The sequence below is a fragment of the Thermobia domestica genome, chromosome 16 (genome assembly GCF_964235325.1).
Source record: "Thermobia domestica chromosome 16, izTheDome1.hap1.1, whole genome shotgun sequence".
NCBI lineage: Eukaryota > Metazoa > Arthropoda > Insecta > Zygentoma > Lepismatidae > Thermobia > Thermobia domestica.
This window is the reverse complement of record NC_137469.1, coordinates 155,621,799-155,634,312: the sequence shown is the minus strand read 5'-3', so window position 1 is coordinate 155,634,312 and position 12,514 is coordinate 155,621,799. Positions and strand designations below refer to the sequence as shown.

The 12,514-nt window shown below is 31.0% G+C and overlaps 1 protein-coding gene across 3 annotated transcripts in view; it reads left to right on the top strand.

Annotated features, from left to right (window-relative positions):
• The window catches only part of Nox (NADPH oxidase), a 613,528-nt gene that overhangs the window by 550,428 nt on the left and 50,586 nt on the right, over nt 1-12,514 (top strand). For all 3 annotated transcript variants that reach the window (XM_081743205.1, XM_081743206.1, XM_081743208.1), the window contains 2 exons: nt 5,841-6,029; nt 7,995-8,188. In XM_081743205.1, coding sequence (XP_081599331.1) covers nt 5,841-6,029; nt 7,995-8,188 — 383 coding nt within the window. The remainder of the gene's footprint in view (nt 1-5,840; nt 6,030-7,994; nt 8,189-12,514) is intronic.

Here is a 12,514-nt window from a genome sequence, read left to right as displayed (position 1 = left end):
AGGTAATCATAATTCCACCAGTAGTTGTGGTAGCTCACTTATGAAGTTCCCACCTCTAGCGTGCAGAGTCCCAGTCTTGATCCCACAGGTCCGTGTATGTATACGGTGAACAAGATCGTGTAACTCGGTTTTCTCAGAATTTCTCCAACTTTGTATGTTTCACCAACTCGTTTTTCGTCATCGACTTACCACTCGTGTTCTTTAACCCATTGAATACGACTATGAAACGTTAAACTAAGAGATACGAGTTTCTTTCCATGATCCTGCTGCCCATTTTAACAGCTGAACTGTCGTTGCATGAACTTTGATCATAACAAATGTTGGGATCTATTAAGATTGAAAAATGAAGTTCAACAGAACTTTCCGTTATTCAGAAGCAAGGTTCCGCTATGAGCTACTGTCCTATCTAACTTAATTATTATATAATTGTAATGAACGGGCACTAAAAGGAATTATGTCCAGAAAGCACCAATATGCCTTCCGACTAATAGTTCAAAATTATTTCTTTCCTAATTTTTCTCCTTCCTTTCTAATGAAATATTTAGCGAAAGTACTAATAGTGTATCTTGTTTAGTATTGCGTTTTAATGTTGTCACTACTTTTTGAGAACTATATTTGATATATACACATGGACTTATGAAAAAAATTATTGACTAAACGAATTCTTGGAGTATGAGTTTACTTAAATAAACGAAAGAAGACAAATAGTAATTTGTCTTCTTTCTAGTGGTATTCAAAGTAATCATTATCCCAAAACTAAATTGTAATATTTATTTGATATACACAAACGTGTCATTCCATATACACCGTTTAGAAAGCTCTTCTATTTCTTTATATTTAAAAGCAGATTTAGTTCTCAATCAAAAGTAATATCTGCGTAAGTCATTTTCACAAACATATTTCTTTTAAAAAATGCACTCTTATTTGTAGAGAAAAATAAAATCAGACAAGGGCTAATGCTGTTGTACCTAGGTATAAGAGACTTCTATTAAAGGTACAAATATCATAATATCCTAATTAGATATATAAAGCTGTAGGAATACGATGAGTAGGTCAAGGAGATGGGAGGATAAAACGGTAAGATTTGAGGAAGGGAGAAAACAATTTTAACTGAATTGAATTAGTAGGGATCAGAGGCAGACTTTGTTTCTGCAGAGTTAAACTTGTGGCCTTCTTAAACCATAGACTAAATTTTACAGAAATCTTTCCCTGTGTTGTGTGTACCATATCCAAACTATGCAACTGAATGATATATTCCTATTTTGTCACTTACATCATTTCTTATAAAGCCTTCCATATACTAACTTTTGTATCCTTATGTTCAACATGTCAGAAGAAATGTGAAATAATTGCTATATTTTTCTCGTTTCTCTCATTTCTGAGAGAATTTCCGGAAGGGCAAGTGATATTCAATATATTTGATACACTCATATTCTATGCTCAGGAAAGTCCCCTTATACACATTTCTTGCCTTTGTTTCTAACGGTTCAGCAAACTACGTAGTTAAATTTCTCTACCCCTTCGAGATGACGTTACCAAAATTTATGGAAATAAGTCTGATGTAAATTTTCTGTGTCTAAAAACTGGAAATATCAAATCCCATGCTTCTTCATGCAGCGATTCAAAAACGTTTGACCCATCTCTGTGTATCTACCATATAGAATTCATTCAAATGAATGAAATATTCGTTCTCTCTGAAACAAAAGGACCCATATATTAAATTGCTTATGTATACATAAATATTTAATGCGATCTAAAAGCATTTACTAATTATAAAGTTTTTCCCATAATTATTATTTTCCATACTTATTCCACTTCTTATACTATTGGCCCCTTCCAGGAATCAGAGCGTAATGATAGGTAACTATTGTTAGATTCTAGTGAAGTCACTGCAGAACGTTTTATTGAAATCAGCCTAGTAGTTCTGTAGGGCTCACCTTGACTTTCAAAGTCAGGAAACGTTGTGGAAAGTCACGAAAATTAAAATGAGTCAGAGGAAGTCAGGAAAATGCTTCAACATATGCGAGAGTCGGGGAAATTGCTATATTTCGTAGAAGAATCAGGGAAAATGCAATTAGATTTCACAAGAGCATTCAAAGTTCTTATTACTGGAAAGGTGTATTACTCAAGAGTTACATTGCTGACAGAAGGTATAAAGAACACTTCAAAGAATCAATGCCGATTCAAAAAAAGACAAAAAACTATACAAAAGAAAATTATTTTTGGGTCAAATTATGATATATGTTTGCTTGTTTATGTTTGAGTGTCTTCAGGATGACGAGATATCACGTTAGCGTATAATTACTGTTTGGTACTAATATTTTATTGTATTCCAAATATACAAGTTTGACTCATAATAAGTATATATAGTACGAAAGTAAGCTTATGCTGTACGTAAAAAATAAAAAGAGAAGCGTTGCATGGTTATGAGAATGATGGAGACCGATTAAAATATATTTTTTTAAAACCTTAACCATAACTGATAGTATCACAGTATTGCAAGCGGTGATAATATTTAATGAGAAAAGAAAGAAAAAAAAAAGGGCTAATACTCACCGCAGAAGATATATAGTAGAGTTTTCTTCTACATGTAACAAGTAGCACTTTCGGACGTAACCTCTTCCTTTCTCGACTCTACTATATATATATTTTGCTGTGAGATTAGCCTTTTTGCTTTTCTCATAACTGATAGTGTTCGCGGCGTCCCGGTTCAGAGAAAATTATTTATTTGGTCATGGAAATCCAGATTAATTAATAGAAGTTCAGTATGAACCATGTTCTGAACTATTAATGACTGAATAGGCATACATATCACAACTATGAGAGTTGCATTGCGTTAGTGTAGAGTACAGAAGAAAGAGCAACCAGTCACTACATGATTAGTTCCTCTCCCCCCCCCCCAAAAAAATCTGATTTACAATGCATTTTTTATTTTTTCGTTGTTTTTTTTACCTATGTAGAAGATATTTTATCCATATATATATCTACGTTTTAATGTAGATAAATTACTAACTTACTTCAATGTGAATTACAAGTTACCATATTTCATTAGTAACGTAATAATTATATAAGTTGTATACAGGGTGTTTCAAAGCAACACAGACAACGTTTGGGAGGCGATTCCTGACACCAAGATAAGACAAAAGGTATAGACCAACCTAGGTGCACAAATGCTTCCTTTCGGAGTTAGGATGCCGAAAATATGAAAAAATGAAATTTAAAGATCCATAGCTCCAAAACTATAGGACCTACCGCAATCGGGTCAAGACTTCACTTAGGAACAAGTATGTCCCCTATCCAAAAATATATGTTGCAGAAACCTGCGATACTTCTGAAACAATTTTTATAGAGGGAGTTTGGCTGCAGGCATATAAACTGAAGTACTTACCAACTACCCCTATAAAAATTGTTGTGGAAGTACCACAGGATTCTGAAACATGGATATTTAGATAGGGCATATACTAGTTTCTAAGTGAAGTCTTGGCCCAACTACGGTAGGTCCTATAGTTTTGGATCTATGAACCTTTAAAGTTAATTTTTTCATGTTTTCAGCAACCAATAACTCCGAAAGGAAGCATTTGTGCACCCAGGTTGGTCTATACTTTTTGTCTTATATTGGTGTCAGGAATCACCTCCCAAACGTTGTTGGTGTTGTTTTGAAACACCCTGTATAATATAACAATGTGAGTTTTAAAGACAGCGACAAAAGTTCTTGCGGTTTGACGAAATTAGTTCCATAAATAACTTCAAAATGGAAGTACAATTTGAATACAGTTTTCAGTAAATTAAATAGAATGTAATTTTCGGTACGTTCCAGCCAAACCACCGTTGTATGTTCCAACCATATCACTGTTATTATCAAAATAAATTTTACCAAACGAAAAGAACTTTTGTCGCTGAGTGTACAACTCACATTGTTGTGTTATATACAACTCATATAATTATATTTGATTCGAAAATTCATATCAATATGCAGTAGTTCTTCTGTTAATTCATTATTAATTTTAATACATTGTCTAACAAATAGTATTGTATTTAGAATATAAAAGCGGGGCTAAATAGAATTTCCCTCTGAAATGTGTTATACACGATTTTTGAATAACTATCCCTTGGATAATATGTATTATTTATTTTGAGTAGTGGTGGCTATTAACGGAAGTAACATCGTTAAAAATATAAATTTTATCACTATAATCTAAGGGAAGAAAGCTTACCTAATTTCAATTCTTGTAGGCTTATACAGTTTTCTGAAACTGTGTGATACCTCCTCGTAGAGTTTGTGACGAACTTTCAATTGCTCTATTTCTAGCTTTATTAATCAAGTTTCCTTTTCTTCATTTTTATTTTATGTTTCATTTTTTATAATCTAAATTCTCACAATGTAATTTCCCTTAAGAGCTGCCACTGGTTCTGAATATTCTGTGATTTGCTCTTTTCTTTTTCCAAATGATGTAGTGTCTATGAAGAATTAGTGTGTGCAAAATATGAAATGATTACAAGGTTTCACTCTATTTATTTTGTGGTGTAGCATAAGCCTTGTAGTTCATTATTATGCTGAAAACATGTAAAGCTCATTTCAAGCGTTGGCCCGTTCACAATTCCTAATAATATAGTATTTCTAATATCATAAGTATATACGTATTATTATCAAGTAATCTAAACAGCTTTAAAAATATAATAAAACTTATGTATCTTGGTGGACCTCTGTTGGCTTAACAGAAAACGAAACTCATGCAATGACCAATTTTTGGAGTAATAACAGCATAGTAGCATATACATAAATTATTTTACTTCAAAAGTCCTTGTTCCAAGGTGCTATTTCCTATGGCTACTAATTTCCGGTGGTGTGTACTTCTATCTTCTTGCAAGCTATGTATACAGGGTAGTAGGTAACTCCACCGACAACTTTGGGAGGTGATTCCTTATATGAAATGAAAGAAAAAAGTTCTTATAAACATAGGTCGAAAAACGTCTCATTTCAGAGTTATGAACCGCCGAAAATTCGAAAAATCATGTTTCGAAACGCCCTGCCTTAGAAACTATAGGACCTATAACAAGCGGTTTAAGGAATTACACAGGAACTAGTATACGAACTATCTAAATATCCATGTTTTACCATCCTCCGTTATCGGCGAAACGAACGCGGGTAGTAAGTAGGAACCAAGATTTGAAATAAACTAATTTACGTAATTTCCAATAATAATAATAATAATAATAATAATAATAATAATAATAATAATAATAATAATAATAATAATAATAATAATAATAATAATAATAATAATAACTATATTATTATTATTATTATTATTATTATTATTATTATTATTATTATTATTATTATTATTATTATTATTATTATTATTATTATTATTATTATTAAATAGTGATACATAGTTGCTTTGATAATTCCAAATGATGCAACCAAACTAAGCATGAGCCGCGTTTGAGAAGTGTCAGCTTAACAAGTACTTTCTGCTGCCAGAAAATTTCGTTTTTCTTACCAATAACAAAATCAAATATAAAAGTTAATACGAAGTGAAATGGATTATTTTAAGAATTAGTTCGAAATGGACTTTATCTTAGGATTTCCATGGTACAATACGAAACGTACATCATTAAATGAGATAGTGATAAAGACATGTAAATATAAGCAATAAATATCATTTTCGAAACTAAAGATAAATCTTTACTACTTACATGGTATAGAAATTGTAGAAAAGTCTGATACTTAGGAAACAGGAAACAATATGAATACATTTTAATTTTACTGAATGTTTACATTACTATGATCATTATATGTTTGGATATTTATAAAAGTTTATTCTCATTTTTTGCAGGACAATGTTTAAATTTTAATTGCATGTTCATTTTGGTTGTAATGTTGCGGCAATGTATAACATTTCTCAGAACAAGAGGCTTCAGTATGTTCCTCCCTCTTGATCAACACATTTACTTACATAAAGTAACTGGATTGTTGGTCTTTGTGTACGGCATTGTTCATACTATTGTACATTTAATCAACTTCGGTAAGTAGTTACACATTATCATTTGTAATTAAAACTTCAATACACTTGAAATTTCTAGACTAATTTTGAGGAACCTTCATTTCTAGTGGGTAGTTTTTGGATTTATTCGGAAATCTATAGTAAAATAACTTTCTACCTAACAAAAGCGTATTTATACAACTATTTAATTTATACAACAAATATTTAGTAATTAAATTATACAAAATAAAGTAACTAATTTTTCTTTAAATTTCTTAATGTAATCCTGTTTTTTTTTATTTTATTTTTATTTTATAAATTTATTTTTGTTTTTAATTTTATTTATTTATTACCGATCATAAAGTCCAGCTTTCTTCGTTGTACGATGAGGAACGTCAAGAAATTAGATAAAATTTCCTAAATACGTAGCTCATAGTACCTCGGTAAAAAAAAAAAAAAAAAAAAAAAAAAAAAAAAAAAAAAGACTTTATTTGGTAGATTAGTTACGTAACATATGAATTAATAGTATGTATTTTTTTGTTTCCTCTTTTGGCCTGGCTCATCTTTATTAACATACACATTTTGCTCTATTATTTTTGATCTTGATCTTGTTGTTTACTGTTCTGGAGATAAATTTCAACTTTTACTACTTCTTCTTCTTTTTTGTATAATTGTGGTTTTAAGACAGGTTACTAAATATTACATAAATCTACAGAACAGGAGATGCTCAAAATATTACATAAATCTATGGCTTTTAAACCTAATTCAAACACTATAAAAATCTGATATTGTATACTTTACATGGATCAGTTCATCATATTTTAATACAAACACCGTGGTTTTACAAGAACATACACATAAAAATATCATAGTTCATTGTTTCAATATTTTTCTAGAATTTCTTTTTGGAAGTCTTTTTACTTTCTGTTTTCCGAAAAGTGTAAATTTCTTCTTTTTAATTATACATTATTTCAGAATATTCAAAAGCTCGTAAGTACCTCCAATGATTATTAATTTGGAACGATGTTGATAAAATAAATTGAACAATACTTGATGTTGACCTAAATAATTGTTGGCTAGATTTAAGTGTCCGATGAAGTCCTTAATAAGTGCAGATACAAAAGCTGTTTATCTTACTCCTATTTCAGAAGTATACAATATATCTGTTCATTACATCAATGTATGCACATTGATGCATTCATTTTTATATAAAAGAGCCAATATTGTCAACTTGTGTGGTGCGTCAAGGAGGTAAAATTCTGGTTGAGAAACTGTTCAAAAAGCAATCCGAAGGATTAGATGAACAAGCAAACGGTAGAGTTTATGAAATATGTAGTAGGGAAATAACCTTTGATAGACCACACTGTCAACAATATTAGCTCTTTTCTACAAACATATTTTTTGTTCAAAGAATGCACTTAATGTTCATTTATCCTGCCGTCTGTGGTACTTTTCCGTTACGGCTCTTTGGCATAGTCTCCTTCTCAAAGATTTGTTTAATGTTTCCTTCTAACTTATCATAACTGACCACCATATCATATCCATACAACTTATGTTTTACGGTTTGCTGCTAATATATATAATACCACAGTTCCCTTCCTTCTTTCTTCCTTCTAATCTTGCTTTCTACAACCAGAAGGAAGTTTACTGATAGTGTGAATATTTTAAAATTTCTTATGTTAAGTACAATAACAGAAAAATAAGTTTAAATGAATCATCAAAGTATAGTCCATCATCATCATCCGCAGCAGCAGCAGTATCATTAAATTGGGTATGATGTGATAAACACTTATCTAGTAGAATAGAACTAACAATATCTTAAAACTCAAACTTTAATACACGAATGAAATAAAGATAAAAAAGATAATTTTCTTGGTAATTTATTTATAGTTCGTTCCTAATCACTTGTTAGTCGAAGATAAAAATATATGCAATATACTTATCACTTCGCTTCTTACTTTTAAAGGTTAGTTTTAACTATTTATAATTTATTTTTAACTTTTCCAGGTGTTGCAGTTGTGCCTGATCCTGTTGTCAACAGTGCAAATTATACATTTTCTGATTGGATTCTCACTAGTAAACCTGGGCTATTTGGTTTAGTTCCAGGCGCTGCAAATCCAACAGGTGTTGCTCTAACGATAATTTTAGTTGTGATGTTTCTTTGCTCTCAACCTTTTGTACGAAGAGGAGGATGTTTTGAGGTAATACATATATATTTAAATGAAATATTTTTGTAGGGAATTTCACCAATATTTTTCATTCAACTTTCCGCTTTTTAACTTTCATGTTGATAGATTCTTTTCTGAACAACAATTAGGAGCTATTATATCTCATTATTTATGGCGTATTTTAGTTCTTTTGATAAGTTTATGATTAGCAAAACGGTCAGGGTATGTGTTGTGGAATCATCTGCTATTATTAGATAGTAAATATTGAATATAAATCTTCAACAATTTTATCTATCACTTACGAACCGGAACATAATCCGACGATTTAGCCCTTATTTTAGTTATTATATAAATACGTAAAACAGTAAGAAACAAAGAAATTACTATTCAGTTTTCTTTTAATTGCTTAATAATATGGCATAGTTAAATCTTGAGACAAAGATACAATGCTATAGAGATTTACAGGTACATTTTGTTTGCTTTACAAAGAAAATTGTTAGTATAGCAATTTAGTCTGAGTTTACTAGGTTACGAAACCTTTCTTTTTATCAAGTAAAGAAACAACGACAGCTCATGTATGTTTGTAAGTTTACGCTACAATTATTGAAAAATTAGTCACTTATTTATTGTTTCTTCTTTTTAAATATGATAAAGATATTGAACTTAACAAGTTACTAAAATTACTCAAAATCTTGGCATTGCTTAAAAAAAACTCATCAACAGTATAAAAACAATGTTTCAGAAGATACCTTTTTAGTAATTACTTAATTTTAAGGAAACTTTTTATTTTATTTTTATTTATACTATTATATTATTATTATTATTTACAATGGTTAACATGGCATAAAATTTTTTACCAATATGTATTAAATCTTTATAATGCATGTTGTTTTTATGTTGAAAGATGAGAAAGTCATGTCTTCTACGTGTATTATAATAACTATACATACTTTTATTTCATCCGATATCTTTGTGTATACTATAATATGATACTAATAAATATAAATTTGTGTTGGTAAAATACCAACATCTTTAAACAGCGATCGACAGAAGCACTACTTTTCCGAAAAATTCTTGGTTTTTATTTTAGCTTATTTTAAAAACAATAGATTTGCTACTATCCCCTCCCCAAAGAGATGATAGAATGTTTGAATAACATTTGATAGGTCGCGTAATATAATGCCTTAGCTATTGCAAGATTGATTTTTCAATAATAGTTTTTATTGTATAACAGAGACGACTGAATTTAGAAACGACATTATACATGTTTTTCTTAAGTGATGTTACAATCAGTCGTTAAACATAAGTGCTGCAACCGATCTGCCTTAAAATCGTTTATAAACACCCATATCCCGTTTATAAGAATTGTTCTCTTGAGATACAGAGATAATTTGTCCCATATTCCTTACCATTCTTTCAGTTTGAACTTCTAGTACCTAACTACGGAGATAAAACACACACTTTCGATCATATTGGTAGCCGCAAGATTTCCATCCTCATCTTTATCACTAAGTACTGCCCACTATCCTGCCTTCTATATTGACGAAACTCTTAATTCCTCCTCCGATTCTTATCTGCGATCAACAATACTCCTGCACCGTTCAAATTCCTTACTTACCTGTCTCACAATACTTAACGTATATCAATAGTATATTTGACCACACCTTGCACGTAAGCATCTTCAAAATGCTTTTCCCAGACTGTTCTGTCCCTCAGAAAGAAATCGGGCAGACACATTACACATTCATGAACTGCCCATGATCTAAACTATCTATAATACCCGAGCTCTCTAACTCTGTTTCTCATAAACTTTTTATTTACTTTTATTTTTGTCAATTTTTTATGCATCACCTTCCATTTTTAATAATTATTTTTAAGTTATAACGTTTTGTTAATTTTCTTATTAATTTATGTGTTTTATTTCTCAATTGTTTTTCCTTTATTATACATGTATAAATGTTCATATTATACATGTATGTCGTAAACGTTTCCCTTTGTTATTTATTATTCTTTATCAGCCCACGCGTCTCATTGATTTTCTCTCTCCGACAAAACTCGATCTATTTTCAGTGATCCTGCATTTCAGCATGTGGTCCACATGGTTGCTTCACAGCTACTTCTTTGTCCTCTATTTTTCCTCCATTTTATCCCTATTTCATCGTATCGCTATCTAGTGTACTGTTTATCCTTTTAAGTGTTTAATTAAGTTTATTATTATTATTATCATTTATTTATTTATTCATTTATTTATTTATTATTATCATTTATTTATTTATTTATGTATTTTCTGGTAACAAGTTAATTTCCATTTCTACTTCTTTCCATTTGGTTCCTCTGTTTGATCTGTCTCTCCCTCTATCTTTCTCTCTCTCTCTCTTCCCCTCTCAATTTATTTATTTATAGAGTATATCAGAAGTCCGGGACCATAGGCCAACTCCTTTACGTAAAGATACAAAAAACTGGAAAGAGAAGAAAGTTGTTGAAGTAAGATAGTTTTCAATCTAAAATGAAAGTTTTTTTCAATTGCATCAACCGTTTGGGTTCTGCACTGGTAATGCGCCCTGTATTCAGTGAAAAAGCAATAGTTCCAGTTAAGCAGGCTGTTCGGACGGAACGTAACGGCACGCAAACATGATGCAGGAAACTTACACATTGTTGAGTGGGAGAAACCTAGAGCACTTCAAATCCCTTTCCCAACAAAGCTGTGTTGTTGGTTTGGTGAGTGCCAACGGGAACAATATGCTCAACTGGAAACGTCGTATTTTCATTTCATGCAAGGCACCTTACTAGTGTTAAACTCGAACGGCTAGTGCGATTAGAAAAAATACATCATTTTAGATTGAAAACTTCCTATTTTCAATAACTTCAACCTCTTTCCAGTTTTTCGTATCTTTATTTAAAGAATGTCGTTAGCCTATGGTCCCAAACTTTTGATACATCCGGTATACACAGGGTATTAACAAACTATACTGAAAAACTTCAAGAGATGATTCTCCACAACAAAATAATTTTAAACAATCAAGTGGGAGAAAAATGCATAGTTTCGGAGCTAGGACCGTCGAAAGTGTGAAAAAATACATGCGTTATTTTGAACACGAAAAACCGCGGAGTTAGCGGTCTCTAACACTCCCGATTTTGTACTGACGCACTGCGTGTTCACTGCTGCCAAGGCTTACTTTTTGTCTACTTTGGACTCACATTAAGTTCATAGATATCTGGGAATTCTGTTGGGGGTATGACTGGAAAGTATGTCTTATGGGGGATCTCTTGCGCGCCACTTTACATTGCTGAAACACACACTCTTTAATGGCGTATGTTTAACTTTATTTACGCATAAGACCGTCATTTCACGGTTCTTTCTGGTCCAAATAATGCATGTTGTATTGTAATTTATTTTTTCCACGCTTTTGGACGTCCCTAGCTCTGAACTTATGCACTTTCCTCAACAGATCCGTATGAATATTTTTTCTTATTTTGATCCGAGGAATCACTTCTTAAAATTTTTCAATGTAGTTCATCAGCACACACACACACACACACACACACACACTTATATATATATATATATATATATATATATATATATATATATATATAGATAGATAGATAGATAGATAGATAGATATAGATATAATGCAAACTTGCAAACTTTATTTCTACTTAACACCCAAGGATAATTACAAAGAACAAAACTTTATACACAATCATCAAAGGATATGCAACACCAAATATATATAACTATATATTTAATGTTAGTAACATGAAATTACAATAAATATTATTTTCCTTTTACTTATATTGTACAAAAACGTTCTACAATTTATGAGTTAACAACTGAAAAAATTTACGCTTCAAAGTCTTAAATTCAAACTGACATGTATCCAAGACGATAAACTCCATCTATCTGCATCACATAATTTATAAATGGAGAATTTTATTTACATTTTTCTATACAGAATTTTATTTACATTTTCTTTACATTTTTATTTACATCAGGCATATAAAAATCATGTACAGTAAAGCCACGATTATCCGCGAGTGCCGCGAAAAAAAAATAACCCTGTTGCAGTCGTACTCAATTATTTTTCATAAGTAATCGCTGCGAGCTGACACTCTGCATGCAAATAACTACAGAATGTTCTAAAACATGAAAATAAATTGCATTGCAAAAAATCAATATTTTTAACAGTAATGCACGTTTAGAAGTGCAATTCTACTCTGATAAGCAGAAGTCGATTGTTGTCAGGTATGTGAAAGGAGAATTGTTAAGAGTGATTTGAGTGGTAGTAAATTACATTCATTGTTCACTGCGGAGTGAGGGTCCACGGGCGACGATTGGAGGGTTAATTATGAAATTGA